Source organism: Euprymna scolopes, chromosome 25 (genome assembly GCF_053919585.1).
Source record: "Euprymna scolopes isolate OS-2025 chromosome 25, ASM5391958v1, whole genome shotgun sequence".
NCBI classification, from domain to species: Eukaryota; Metazoa; Mollusca; class Cephalopoda; order Sepiida; family Sepiolidae; genus Euprymna; species Euprymna scolopes.
This window is the reverse complement of record NC_136506.1, coordinates 29,829,167-29,844,166: the sequence shown is the minus strand read 5'-3', so window position 1 is coordinate 29,844,166 and position 15,000 is coordinate 29,829,167. Positions and strand designations below refer to the sequence as shown.

At 34.7% G+C, this 15,000-nt stretch overlaps 1 protein-coding gene across 9 annotated transcripts in view; it reads right to left on the bottom strand.

The window, feature by feature from the left end:
* Positions 1–15,000, bottom strand: part of LOC145247308 (uncharacterized) — a 537,232-nt gene that overhangs the window by 34,539 nt on the left and 487,693 nt on the right. For all 9 annotated transcript variants that reach the window (XM_080108929.1, XM_080108932.1, XM_080108933.1 and 6 more), the window contains 2 exons: positions 11,001–11,046; positions 1,571–1,686 (listed from right to left, as the gene is read on the bottom strand). In XM_080108929.1, the coding sequence (XP_079965055.1) occupies positions 1,571–1,686; positions 11,001–11,046 (162 nt within the window). The remainder of the gene's footprint in view (positions 1–1,570; positions 1,687–11,000; positions 11,047–15,000) is intronic.

The following is a 15,000-nucleotide window of genomic DNA, read 5'->3' as shown; positions in this document are numbered from 1 at the left end:
AAACTTGAACTTAACTTTGTATTTCATCAACAGGGGCGTATTAATGGAATAAGAACCATCCAGCCCTATCAATCAAATAAAGGGTTCAGTTTGAAACTGCATAGTTTCTCCAGACTTCAACAAAGATTTCCAAGTTCAATAAGAACTTTCCCAAACTCGTAAAGAGGCACCTGAAGAAGGTTGGAAATTACATTGCCTGAAATATTGTAAATATCAAAATGAAGATCGTATTTATTTACCTCCTCTTCAGAAAGATGGACACAAGGACAGTTGCGGGTTTGATGGAAATGTTTCTCTGAAATGAATTGGAGTCGAACCTGGCATGCCCAGGTTTTCAATCAGTGTCATTAATCACTTATCCTCCGACACCCCCAGTCATCCCAATACGAGGATAGTAGTCCGAATATCGATGTCTCCATTCAGTAATTAGAGACAATGGACACCCCTGTAAGGGTAACTGCATGTGTAATTGTGAAACAAGGGATGCACAATCCCCGACGACACCTTTCCTGAATCGGCATGACTTGGGTCTAGTGGAATGGAGAGGCCCAAGCCTGACTGTAAACAATGCCGAGATAAGCGGAAAGCACATACAGCACCTGGAATTTCTAAATGGTCACCCATTTTAGTACTGACCAGGCTTAATGTTGCTTAACTTCGGTGGTCTGGGGGAACCTGTGTGTCAATGGGATTATACAGCACAGTCCAAATATAAATACTCATTAAAAAAAAATCTAACTGCTCAAAATGATCGAATGGAAATAAACATCCCATTAGTTTAGAAACCTCTCTTTTCACTGAACGAAGACAGAACATATGAATTTTAATATTAGAACAGATACTTTACCTTGCTCTTAAACTCCCTTTTACTTATCTTTTCATCTGACTTTTTCTTTAACTTTTTCATACAGTTTCTCAGTCTACTTTTTGTTCCTCCCGAGTTGAACAAAGATTTCCAAGTTCAATAAGAACTTTCTGAAATTTGTGAAGCGGCACCTGAAGAAGGTCGGAAATTACAGTGTCCAAAATATTGCAAACATAACAACCAAGAGGAAGAGGTCAGACACAAGGTCAGTTGCGGGTTTGATGAAAATGTTTCTCTGAACTAATTGGATTTGAATTTTACACACCCAGGTTTTCAATCAGTGTCATTAATCACTTAGTCCCTGTCACCCACCCCCCAGTCATCCCAAGATGAGGATAGTAGTCCGAATACAAATACTAAAAAAAAAAACAGAGTCAGCAACAAAGTCGGTTCATAATGTAGACAAAATCCAGCTACCCAAAATGATGGAACGGAAATACGCATCCTATTAATTTAAAACATCTTTTTTCACTGAACAAAGACAGAAAATATGAATTTTAATATTAGAACAGATACTATACTTTGCTCTTAACCTCGCTTTTTTTTTCTGTAACTTTTTCATACAGTTTCTCAGTCTGCTTTTGTTCCTATTTACTTTAAGATCCCGGTTATGATGCCCGAAGCTATGATTATCCCACCCACTGCAACTGGGTTTAATTTAAAAACAGATTTTGATTTTTAATGAATAAATAAATTGTAACTTACTTTATGGACAGAAAGAGAATCTAAATTCGAGAATGGTACGTTCACTACTAAGTCTTGTTCAGGCTCTGCAAAACCACTGCTATCTGACTGCGCGCTCTCGTATCGGCATATAACAGCTGCAAAGAGAAATGACATGGATAAAAACACAGGTGAAATCTACACGAAGTTAGACTAAGCAATAAAAAAAAAAAGAAAATAATTAACACCAAAAACGATATGAAAAAAAAAAAAGAGACGCAGAGTCGAGAGGGGGTAGAAGAAAAGGTGAATGGTTAACTTAATACCATAAAGGCAGTAAAGTTTTTGTTTCTGTCGGCTGTAGTAGGTAGGTTAGTTGGTCAGAGCTGTGATTCAATAGGTGGAGGGGGGTACTGTTATGGCCTCTTTGTCAGAGAGAGAACCAGGACAGCGTGTTTATTTGATAGAAACTTGGTTGTGTCGGCATGACCAAAAAAAAAAAAAAATAAATAAATAAAAAAAGGGTGGACCATCGATTTGCCTTCCTCGCCAACCGGTCATCTGTGCTTAACGTGGTCATTAGTGGCAAGATGATAGACATGAGACGAAATGAACTGGAGCACAGCAACATCGGACGAAACAAGGTTTATTTTTAAGATGTCAATTACAAAGTCATCGTCAGACAGGTGATAAAGACATCGGTAAACAAACAAAGACATCAAAAGAAATTTAGGTTTATGGAAGGCGGAACAATGCAGAGATGTAACGGATAGACTCACACTGAGACAGCTTAAAGTATAATTGTTGAACCAGCCATGCAGATTCACTTTATTGAATCAATACTTGTGTGTGCGTGTGTGTACACTTATATACATATACCTACACACACATACACACACACATATATATATATCTCCAAAACCTCTACTGCTCACATTCACAAAGTATACACCCCACTTCCTTCCAAAACTTAAACCACGCCCTAATCTATAATATAAATCTCACATGTTTGTTTGAATGCATGTATGTATGTTTGCCTAAAACTTTCGACGGGGGTGACGGATTTTCACGAGATCGGTATCGTTTTGAAGCTCGACCCTTCGGACGGCAAATATCGAAAAATTGGCTAAGAAACATTAATTCCTTCACTCTTAACTGGGTAGTTTTCTACAGGAAGGGGCTGCTTTTTTCTGCTGATACTTTCAAAAGTCATCCCCTCTTTTCGATTGACTAGCCTTAATTTAAATATTTATCACTTCCCGTTTGGCGATGGGTGCAACAGCAAAGACATCACATTTTTTTTTTTTTTTTTTTTTTTGCCCAACACACCTCTAAACACCCGGGCAACGCTGGGCACCCAGGCTAGTATCTTATAAAAACTAATGTAATTTGGACTCCCATTTCAATATCAATTCTTTTTTGGTCTAATAAAGTGTTATTCTTGAATTGGTATTCCACTGAAACATGTATGCAAATATGTAACCAATAGTGTTTGTATAATAAACCATATATTTTTTATATATATAAATACATATATATTTTATATAACATTCTACATGTAATATGTTCTAACTTGTGTCAGGTAGTCATGTGACATATCCGGTTTAGTTTTGTTTTATGACATATCAACCCTTTTCGGGTTATTTAATGCCGAATCCAGTTATTTTGGAAACAGTATTCGATGTTGTATTCAGTTATTTTGTAGAAGGTTTTTTATTCTTCAAGTTCTTTGTATCTTCAATCGCTAGTTTGTAGTGTTTGGTTTGGTTGTTTTATAGTGGATTTTTATCGTTTTTGTTCCCTGCTCTGCAGAACATGCTAGACCTTTTGGTCGCTTGTTCTGTTACGTTAAAGCAAATTGAGTGGTCCATCTTCTAAGCTCAACCTGACTGTTAGTCTGTCACACTTGAGCTCGCGAAGATGTGTTGTTCTATCTTATTTCCAATAGAGTGGAGTCATTTCTATAACAGGATGTGATCGTATGTTGATGTGAATCACGTCAAAATCTGCACAAATGTAATATACGCATCTTGTTTTTAGTTTGGTTGTTTCGTTTACGGCACATCAATCCTTTTCAGGTTATTTAATGCCGAATGCAGTTATTTTGTAGAAGGTTTTTATTCTTCAAGCTTTTTCTATCTTCAATCGCCAGTTTGTAGTGTTTGATTGTTTTATTGTGGATTTTTATCGTTTTTGTTCCCTGCCTCTATAGAACACGGGTTTTGCAATGGGAGAGGGAAAAGGGTTACAGTATTAATTTTTGGTTCATTTTAAGTTAGGAAACCAGTCAGGAAGTGTGTGTGTGGGGGGGGAGGTAGAAATAGAAAGGAGAAATAGGAAGAAGGAAAGGGGGGGCTGAGTTGGGTTTTTTTTTGGTTTTGCAGAACATGATTAAGTTTTGCAAAATCAAGAACCTTGATTCCAGTAAAGCAACTGGCCCTGACGGCATCCCAATTATAGTGTTAAAAAAGCTTCAACCTGAACTTGCTCCCATACTTACGAAACTGTTTAAGCGTTGCCTTAAGGAGAAGTGCTTTCCAACACCCTGGAAAACCTCATCAGTATGCCCTGTATTTAAGAATTCAGGTGAAAAGTCATCTCCCTCTCAGTACAGACCAATAAGTCTCCTGTGTGTCATGAGTAAGTTGCTGGAATCCATATTAAATACAGAAATAGTCAACCACCTCAGAAAAAATAAACTTCTTAGTGACATGCAATATGGTTTCCGTTCTGCAAGATCTACTGCAGATGTGCTAACGGTTATATCTCATAGGATTAGTGAATCTCTTGACAAAGGCTTCCTTTCTAGGGCAATTGCTCTTGACATATCAAAGGCCTTCAACAAGGTATGGCATAAAGGCCTACTTCACAAGATTTCCAGCTACGGTATCACTGGTAATGTTTTTTCAATCATTAAATCATTTCTCTCCGATAGGCTCATAAGAGTAGTGGTTGATGGTCAGATATCAGAGGCCCACAGTATTAATGCTGGAGTCCCTCAGGGTCCATCCTGGGCCCAACTCTTCCCCTAATCTACATCAATGATCTCCCTAAACACATATTTAAATCATTCGTTGACATCTATGCTGATGACACGACCATCTACGGCAACACATCAAAGGCTGTAAATGACAAAGTTCTCTCTGATTCTCTCTCCTCTGATCTCGAGCGCGTGGTTCAGTGGGGGAAGACGTGGCTGGTTACCTTTAATGCATCTAAAACCAAGCTCCTATCTTTACATCATTAATGCTCTGATCCCCATCTGGCATCAATTGAAATGGATGGCTCTAGGAGAAGCCCCATGTTTTGACAAGCTTCTGGGCTTGACCTTTACTCCTGATCTGAAATGGAATACGTACATCAAGTCTGTTGCCAAAGTCGCTAGAAAGATGGTGGGATCCTTCTACCACTCAAGAAGATATCTCAATACTGATGCAATTCTCTATCTATATAAAAGCCAAGTACGCCCCAGTATGGAATACTGCTGCCATATCTGGGCAGGAGCTGCTACAAACAGCCTTTCCTTCCTTGACAGAGTACAAAATAGACTTTGTGGCTTAGTGGGGGATGCCCTTTTCTTTTCCCTGCAACCTCTCTCCCATAGAAGAGACGTTGCGAGCCTATCTTTGTTTTATCGTCATTTCCATGGCAGGTGTTCGTCTGAGCTCCAATCTCTAGTCCCCCCTCGCAAATCTTTTACGAAAAACACCCATCTAACTTAAACCACTGTCAAAAATTTTCCCCACTCTTTATCTGTGCTTTAATCAAAATGTAGATTCCATGAACAAAGCTTCTTTCTTAGAATTGCACGCCTGTGGAACTCTCTTCAGTCTGCTTGCTTCCCACCTAACTACAACCTGGATGTCTTCAGGTCCAACGTAAACAAATTCCTGATGAACCGCCCCCTTAAGTAGACATTTTTATTAAACCCCACACTAACGTACTGTACATGCAATAACCCTTATCCCTGAGTGGCTTCCGGACCTTGATATGTGGTGATCACCTTGTAAAAAAAAAAAAAAAAAAAAAAAAAAAAAAAAAGTAGAAAAACAAAAAGCATCAATGTTAGATGCATTTCGTCTCAGGAAGCCAATATCTTCAGATATCCTGATCTGGTAGTGACATATCTGTGATGCTATATATTTTGAGAAGTCTTCCGTTTGTCAGGCGGGTGCTTGACTTTCAAATGTGTGTGGTGGATTTGCTGTAGATCGAGATATTCCGCAGAGTTTAGAAATTATTTTATTTGTTTCAAATGTGTTAGCACTCAATATTGTATAGGAGTAGATATATATATATATATAAATTTATCGGAGTAGAAGATATATATATATATATATATATATATATATATATATATATATATATATATTTGGAGTAACAGACGAGTGATTGCCTTATCTGCCATTTTGAAAACAATCTAAAATAAAAAGAGATAACTCAATAATCCAAACTTGCAACATTTATTTTGCAATGTTACAAATTCTCATTAAATCGCCTAAAAATGATTTTCTTTATAAAAATAAAAATACTTGAGCAATTTACATGATTTTTGGAATATGATATTTTCGTTTTGTCATGGGTATATATAGAGATCTTTTATTTTTATTTTTTAATGTAAGGGGAATTTTGGATAAGAACAAAAAAAAATGGTGTGTGTGTGCAGGTGAGGGGGGGGACCACTCCAAACAATTAAACAAAAAATAAATATACATGCCCTGTACAAATAATTGAGGACTGTGGCCTCTTCTTTAACACAAACTTATATATATATATATATATATCAAAGTTATATATCATCGTCATCATTAGAGCTTTTGATCACTCCTGGAGGATAGAATCCCTTGGTCCCTTCCACCTTGTTTTCCTCCTGACTAAGCATAGCTAAGGTGAACCCAGTTGGTTGTTGATGTCTCTCTACCAGATTTTTTACTTCCCTCTTCGTCTTTTCAATTGCCCCAGGGTCCATTCTGTTGCTATATGTGTCCACCTGGTGTCTGTATATCTCGAAAGCTGACCTGCTCATCTATCTTTATGATAGTAACGATGTCATCTACTTCAGTTTGCTGTCTGATCCAGATGTTTCTTTTTCTATCATGTAAACCAACGCCGAGCATAATGCATTCTATTTCTGCATTGTGCCACTTTTAGTTTTTCTATCGCTGCACTATTAAGTGCCTAGCATATATCATAGCAGGCATGATATGTTTATTAAACGATTTATGTTTAAATGTTCATGGGAATTTTTTTTTACTCTTGATTATATTGTCTACTTTAGAAAAGGCTGTCCATCCAAATGCAATTTACTTTGTGATTTCAGCATCGCTTTTCACCATTTTCCTTGGATCTAGTAGTCAACTTCCTCTACATTTTTCACCTTTCACTATGATTGGGGCTTTTGTGATGTATTTGATCTTGGGTTTTTTTTCAGTCTGCATTTTAAGGCTCAGCGTACACAAAAAAAAAAGACTGGTCTTTGAGGGAGTAATTGGTGCCATACAAACAAAGGAACGTCATCAACGATCCTCTGGTGGACAGAGACAGAACATTCTTTTAATCAAGCAATTCACCAAGGCTCTGAACAAAGATGGTGACTGCTTCACTTACTTGTGCCAGGTTTTTCCAGGATTGACGATGGAGAAGTTGAAAGCTTGCATCTTTGACTGTCCTCAACGAACAAAGTGGAACTGGAAGCGTGGAAAGCATTTGTTCTGGTAGTGAAGAACTTTCTTGGCAACAATAAGGCCAGAAAGTATGCAGACATTGTCAGAAACATCAGCTGACTGCTTTCACATATCTAGGCTGCAACATGACTACAATGCACTACTTGGGTTGCAAGATGAACGTCAAGATGCACTACCTAATTTTCACATATGAAATGGTTTTCTGAAAACCTGGGTTCCATAAGTGATGAGCAGGGGGAGAGATTCCATCAGAACCTGAAAGATATGGAGACCAGGCATGAAGGTTGCTGGGATGCAGTCATGATGGTTGACTACTGTAGGAATCTGAAGAAAGACCTCTTTGTAACTGAGCATTCCAGGAGTTCAAAGAAAGGGAAGTTCAAACTCTGAAGTTTGAACAATGGTGAAGCAACATGTAATTTACATGTACTTAACTTCAATTCCCATCATTCAGTTTAGTGTAATCGATGTTTCTATCAGGTAATCAAGCATCGGAAAAAAACTTTTTTTCTCTTGAAAGCATATTTAGGATATGTGTTGACAAAAATCAGCCGATAATACCACAAAAATGTAATTGGTTTTGTCAAAAGATCTAATTTCTTTTTTTTTTTTTTTCAAATCAACTTAGCACAAAAACCTTACCTGATGGAAAGAAACGGATGCTATTTCCTGATTCAACAGTGCAAAAAATACCCTAAATCAGTTGTAGAAATCTAGACATTTCAAAAAGTAAAAAAATGTTGTCCAGTGAATCAAACACATTTCATACCACTGATCAATCTTAGTACTCTCATAGTGTTCCTCATCCTTCAGCTGGCAGCAGTGATGACACAATAAAAAAAAATAAAGAATCTGAATAATTGGTAATTGTATCTGAATCATCCCATCACTAATATATCTTGTGTTTCCTGATATGGCTGCGCATCTACTTATTTTATATAATGTATGAATGAGGTAGGAGATTTTTTTAGATCAGATTAAATTTCTAAAACAAACTTTGCGTTGAGAGCAGTGGCATAGCTGGAGCAGGAGGGCAGTCCGCCCCGGGTGAGAGCAAAAGAGGAGTGATACAAGGTCACCCTTACCAATTTTTTAGGTAGGCTAAGATGTGAAAAATATTCTGAAAATAGGATTTATTTATCATATATTATGTAAAGTTTTTAAGTTTTTAATCTTTTCTAAAATATAAGAAACTTCCATTTTTTTTTTTTAAATTAGTAACTGAAAAATATTTTTGCCAATGTTTATTGAAAACTCCAAACCCTGTATTTTTTGTAGTTTTTAATTTGAAATCATTTGATGACATTTCACTTTCTTTTAACTGTGAAAAATAACTGGAAAAAGCATTAAGTGATCTTATATATATAAATGTCGTATCTAAGGGGGGGGGTCCGGATGACAGCAAAGGAGGGATGACAATGCCAATGGAGTGACATTTGATCAAACCGCCCGGGTTTACTCTAACTACGCCACTGGTTGAGAGATAGAAAGCATACAAGTAATAACAGATATTTTCTTAAATTGGAGATGGCAACATAGTTTGCCACACTGACTTAGTTGACACAAAAATTGAGAAAACTCCAGTGAAAATTTTGACACTATCAATTACAGGGTATTCAAGATAAATTGGATCATTTTTCAAATGCTTTCATTTCAGAACCATTTGAAATCTTTAATAGTGGCTGGATGAAACCATGAGATCATTTTTTTTTATCGGAATAATATGGTTCTGTCCTAGGAGATGCAGCCTCTTAGATATAACTCCTCTAAGATAATTGGTTGATTTCCTGCCTGTCCTAGGAAATGCACTTGTTGCATACTGCTCGTCTCATTAACGGAATATCAGCCTTTTTTTCATTTACAGATGCAACATCAAGTTTCATAACCGCCAAACGTCTGGCTCTCATCTATAATATAAATCTCACCTGTGTTTAAATGTATGTATATATGTCTGCCTAAAACTTTCGAAAAGATGAATAAAATAATAAATAATATTAATAAAATCAATAATAAATAATACTCATCTCAATAATGAATTCGAATTAAATAATATATATATATATATATATATATATATATAAGTATTGAACAACCCAGCCTTCCCATACGCACACATGTTTGTCCTTCCCGACATGGGTAGGATTCAAAAACTGTTCTCTTTTTCGTATGATCTATGACTTTCTTTTCTTGCATTTTTACTTCAATATCCTGAAGATGTCCTCTGAAATAAGGACGAAACGTTGATTATTTTAATAATTTCATTCGGTTTTTCTATTTTTTCTCAAAACATACATACATATATATATATATATATATATATATATATATATATATATATATGTATATATTTTCTTGATTTCTTTTTACTCCGACAGCAAATGGTTGATGACATCATTTCGGTTAAAAACCTTGGGAAACAGAATGGCCAATTTTTAAACATGACAAACCTCATTTTTTTTATTATTCAATTTTACCATGACAAATATGCACAGTGATTTTCTATCTGTCTGAAGTAGAAATGAATTTTGATATTATTTTGTGCTTTTATATAACAGAGGTGCATCTTGGTAGTGATAATTTACTTGCCTTCTGTCATGATATGGATTATCTTATCCTGTTTTATTGTTTTAGCTGTACAAGTTGCGAAATTCGTAATGATCGGTTAATTAGTTTGGATGCAAGTCCTATACATACAAATATGCAAGCATACCTTATTTTATAAATGTAGAAATTAAACAATATGTTACATGATAAGGGCTGTCCCCTTTTCATGTAAGTATAAAAATAGAGAGATTTAGTTAAAATGAAAATGAAATAGAATAGACAAAATTCGAACCTCGTAAATTAGGTTTAGAAATAGATTACGAGAGAGAATTAGAAAATGGAATGTAAAACAAGCCATTGTTTAGCTTAGAGATAAAATAGTTTCAAGAAAAGAATGTGTGTTGTCAATTCTGTTATGAAAAATTCAATTGAGGAATGCAACTATAGAATAATTTAATAAACATGTTTTTAACATATTGGAAATATAGGTTACTGGGAATATAGGTTAAAATTCCTTTTGTAAACATGTCCAGAACACGTGAAAGAAGACATGTTTTAACATGTGTATGACGTCATGGAAAATGGGAAGTTCTCGATATAGTTAGAAAACTTTAGAGTTAAGAAAGAGAAACTAGGAGAGACGGAGTGAGAGTCTGAGGACGACAGACGATAGTCTGCAGTTGGGATTCGAACGTCTAGAAGCGAGACGGTCACTTTTGAAACTTAATATGTGAAGCTTTGAATTCTTGATGATGAAAACCACGACCGGTCGGGAGAAGAAATAAACCCATCATGTGTTTTTATAAACGTCGTCTTTGTGTTGTAATTCTACCAAAAGGTAAAGTGAAAATTTTCATTATATGTCTTGTATATCACGTGTCTTAAAATGTCTTGACATACACATCTCATATCTACAATGTGAAATCTATATCTCATATCTACACTTCTAAGTATGAACATTTAATATATATGAATACCGTCATAACACGAACAATCTCTTACAACAACATCTCTCTAAAACACAACATCCCTCTTAATAAAGCTCTCTCTAAGACTGCACTTTAATAAAAGACTCACTAAGATTCCTATATATAACAAATAAAATTGGTGACAAAACGAAAAAAAAAAAAAGAAAAAAAGTACATTTTAGTAAAATTTAAAATGATGCACGACTTGGCCTCATTTTGAATAGTCAACTTTATCATTGTAAAATAAAAAGTTTAAAATTAAATTTAAGTACTTACTACTTTTCTCTTGACGCGTTGAAATTTTCTTTTCGATATTTTCATCCTTAGTAAAAAAAAAAAAAAAAAAAAAGTCACAATGAATAATAAAAATGAACATTAATTTTGTTTAAGAGGCATTTCTTCACTGAGTACTTGAATATTGAGGTCACGAGGTTATTAACCAATACGAAAACATAGTCCATATAACGTTTGATCAAGAACATATTTCGCAATTTCTTCTCTCATCTCCCAGCTATTTCGATGTTAATATTAACTGTCGAACGACTTTTTTTTATTATTGAGAGTAGATGCGCAGCCATATCAGGAAACACAAGATATATATATATATATATATATATATATATATATATATATATTAGTGATGGGATGATTCGGATACAATTACCAATTATTCTCTAAATATCTAACTAAAAAATTGTTCCCCCCCCCCAATTACCATAAAAACACATGTTAAATATGCAGATATTTTCTCAAACGTAAAAACAGACTTGTGTGTGGGGGTGGGGGTGATCTATAGATTTTAGTTTTACTGGAAATTAAAAAACAATAAATATTTATTATTATTACTAGCTGTGGAAGATTTTGTTTTAAACGAAGCCATGTAAAATAAATAAGATAATTAAAGGAATCGTTTTTGGTATCGGAAATGAGCCACACATTTTTCTAATTCCAATGCTCCAAAAGAGTTCCGGTTTTTCGAATTCCAATTAATTGTCCACTACTAATATATATATAAAATATATTCTAGTCATCGACATACAGTCCTGTTTCGTTGTTTCACAACTCATCAGTGCCGCTAGACTAACACCTATCCCAAGCCGAGGATCGAACCTAGAACCGTCGTGATGACAGTCGGCAGTTCTACCCCCTGACTACGGAAGCGGTGGCCGTAATTAATCTGTCCGAATGTCTATTTAAATAAATATCCGTCCGCCACTCGTAAAGGGCTCAAACATTTGTTTGTAAACAAACCGCGAGCTTCGCATTTTTTCAGCTAAATTAAGTAGCGAGTAAGATTATTTACGATAGTACTCAACCCAAGAGGGGGGCTTTATAAAATATATTTTAGTCATCTATATATATATATGAGAGAGAGAGATAAACAAGTAAGACAATCAATGTAAACTTTGTAAATAAGAATTTACAACAATTTATTTTTTTGACACGGAATACAAATTGAAAACTTAAATTTTTTCTTATTCCGTGGAGTTTCAAAGAATGGTTCTAATTCCCAATTCTTCTTTCACTATATATATATTATATTCAATGAAAGTAAGAATGTGTGATTTCATTGAATATATAGCTTTCAACCTATATACTCAACGAATTTTTAATCTACAGACTTGAAATTTGGTATATAGGTTATTCAGACATATGGAAAACTTTTTAATCCGTTTTTATCCAGAAAAAAGGGCTGCTAAAGGGTAAAAATTGAAAAATTTGTACGTGTGAAAGTCACCGAATTTTTATCTGTATTCAGCTGTTTCACAACTGTGCATGCGCAGTCGTGAAATATGACTGCTTCCTTATGTTAAGTTTGAGTTGGTTTGAAAACATTCTTTGAATGTCCTGTCAAGCTGGTGTAATGGTTATTGTATTTGACTCACTGTCTTTAGGTTTTGGTTTCAATCTCAGCTCAAGTATTTTTTTTTTTTTTTTTTAGTTTACTTGCAAGAAGTAACTATTTAGAAGAAAAAAAACAAACAAACATAATACTTGCATGCACGTGTTTCGGTTTCTGTCCGTTTCTTTTTTTTTTTTTTTTTTAAAGAATTTAATATTACGTTTAATACCTACGGTATTCTATTTATAATAAATAAGAGTTCTGCATTAATTAAAATATAATATTTATGCATATTTTACGACCGGGCAATGTCGGTTATATCTTCTAGTGTGTGTGTGTGTGTATATATATATATATATATATATATATATATATATATATATATATATATATATATATAAAATTCTAGGTTACAGGTATCCAAGAGAAAAACTAATGAATATAACGAGGATATTGAGAGTGCTCAATAAAAAGAGCAAGATATTTTATTTACTTCCCACAGAAGAGACGTTGCAAGCCTGTCTCTGCTTTATCATTATTTTCATGGCAAATGCTCAGCTGAGCTTCAATCTATAGTTCCCCCTCGCCAAACTTTCACGAAAAATATGCATCAAGCCAAAACCACTATCAATAATTTCTCACACTTTTTATCTGTGCCCAAACCTAAATGCAGATTCCATTAACAAAGCTTCTTTCTCAGAACTGCATGCCCGTGGAACTCTCTTCTGATTGCCTGCTTTCCAGCTGACTACAATCTGACTGTCTTCAAGTCCAACGTAAACAAGTTCTTGATGAACCTTCCCCTTAAGTAATTCAATTGACAAAATTTCCACTACTTATGTTTACTACACCATAATCACAATGACTAATGTATACCAATTAACCCTTATCCTCGAGTGGCCTCCAGGCTGTGATAAGTGGTGATACATTACTTCACAACAGCAGAGCTATTGTTTCAGTCAAAATATGACATCATTTGGGTGACTTATACTTTCAGCTGCATGTTGTAAGATTTTAAGGCCTGTGAAGAAAATCTAACTCCCATAAAGGGACAAACTAAATTAGCACAAAAAATAAAAATCACGTCAGTCAAGAAAAATATCTCTTCTAATTAAAGACAGAACAGATACTACACTTGTAAATATTCGCCCCTCCCTCTTCATAAAATTTTACAAATAAGGCACAAGGTCATCAAAAGTGTGTTGGTCATTCTCTGTCTCTCCCATTCTTAAGTAGATACATGTTGACTCAATTCATACAGCCACCACAATACCACACTTACTCTATGGACTATCCTATTTGACGTTTTGGCTGGTAGTAAAGTGTAGTATCTGTTCAGACACTACACTTCATATTTTCTATCCTCAGACAGTGGAAGTAAAATCCTCCTATACTGAGGAAATTTTTTTCCGAATCCAGTCTCTTTTGAGGGGAGTTGAATTTTCAAAACATTAAAAAACAGAGCTTGTAGTCTAACTGCCCCCCTAGAAAGGCAAATAAGCAGGGTCTTTTTTAGTTAAAATTATTTTCAATTAATTTTTTTACAAAAGCTATTTACAATTTGATGAGAAATAATGGGGAACAGGACACCAAAAACAAAGTAAAAACAGATAAACCAAATAAAATCAAGGGCAGGTAATTAAGTCGCTTCCAACTTTAGAGTAAATTGCTCACTTTTTCTTTTCTTTTTTTACAACATTTCTACATTTCTAAGTGGGAGCAAAATAGGAACAGAGGATTCGGATTCAAAATGCCCCCTATATTAAAAAAGAAAAGAAAAATGTGTATGATGTACGTACCAATGACGAAACGAAAATATCAAATTCCAAAAATTACGTAAATTGATCAAGTAGTTTTATTTTCATATAGAAAATCATTTTTAAGTGATTAATGGGAATTCGTAGGCATTACAACATCAATGTCGCAAGTTTGAATTATGTTGAGTTAACTCCCTTGTTTTTTTTTTAAGATTGTTTTCAAAATGGCGGACAAGACAGTCGCTCTTTACTTATAAAATTTGATTTTCTTATTGTTATGATGTAAATGTTGGAAAGAATAGCAACACTCACAAACAGTGAAATGAATAATATATTAAAAAGAAAATATAGAAACGACATTAAGTGAGTGGAACTCCGCTTACCTGAAGGACAAAGTAAAGTTACTACTGTCTCTCTCTGAGTCTTGGGTTCAGACTGCTGAAAAGCAGAACCTGGTCACCGGAAGTGACGTCAGGAATAGTCTGTTGTCAGAACCTGTAAAGGTGCCACCCCAACACTTAAACAATAAAACTAGTTGATCAATTTACGTGACTTTTGGAATACGATATTTTCATTTTGTCATGGGTACATACATCGTACAGATATTTTTTTAATATGGAGTGAAATCTGGACAAAAATCAAATGAGGTTATTGAACATTGAATCTCTGATCAAGG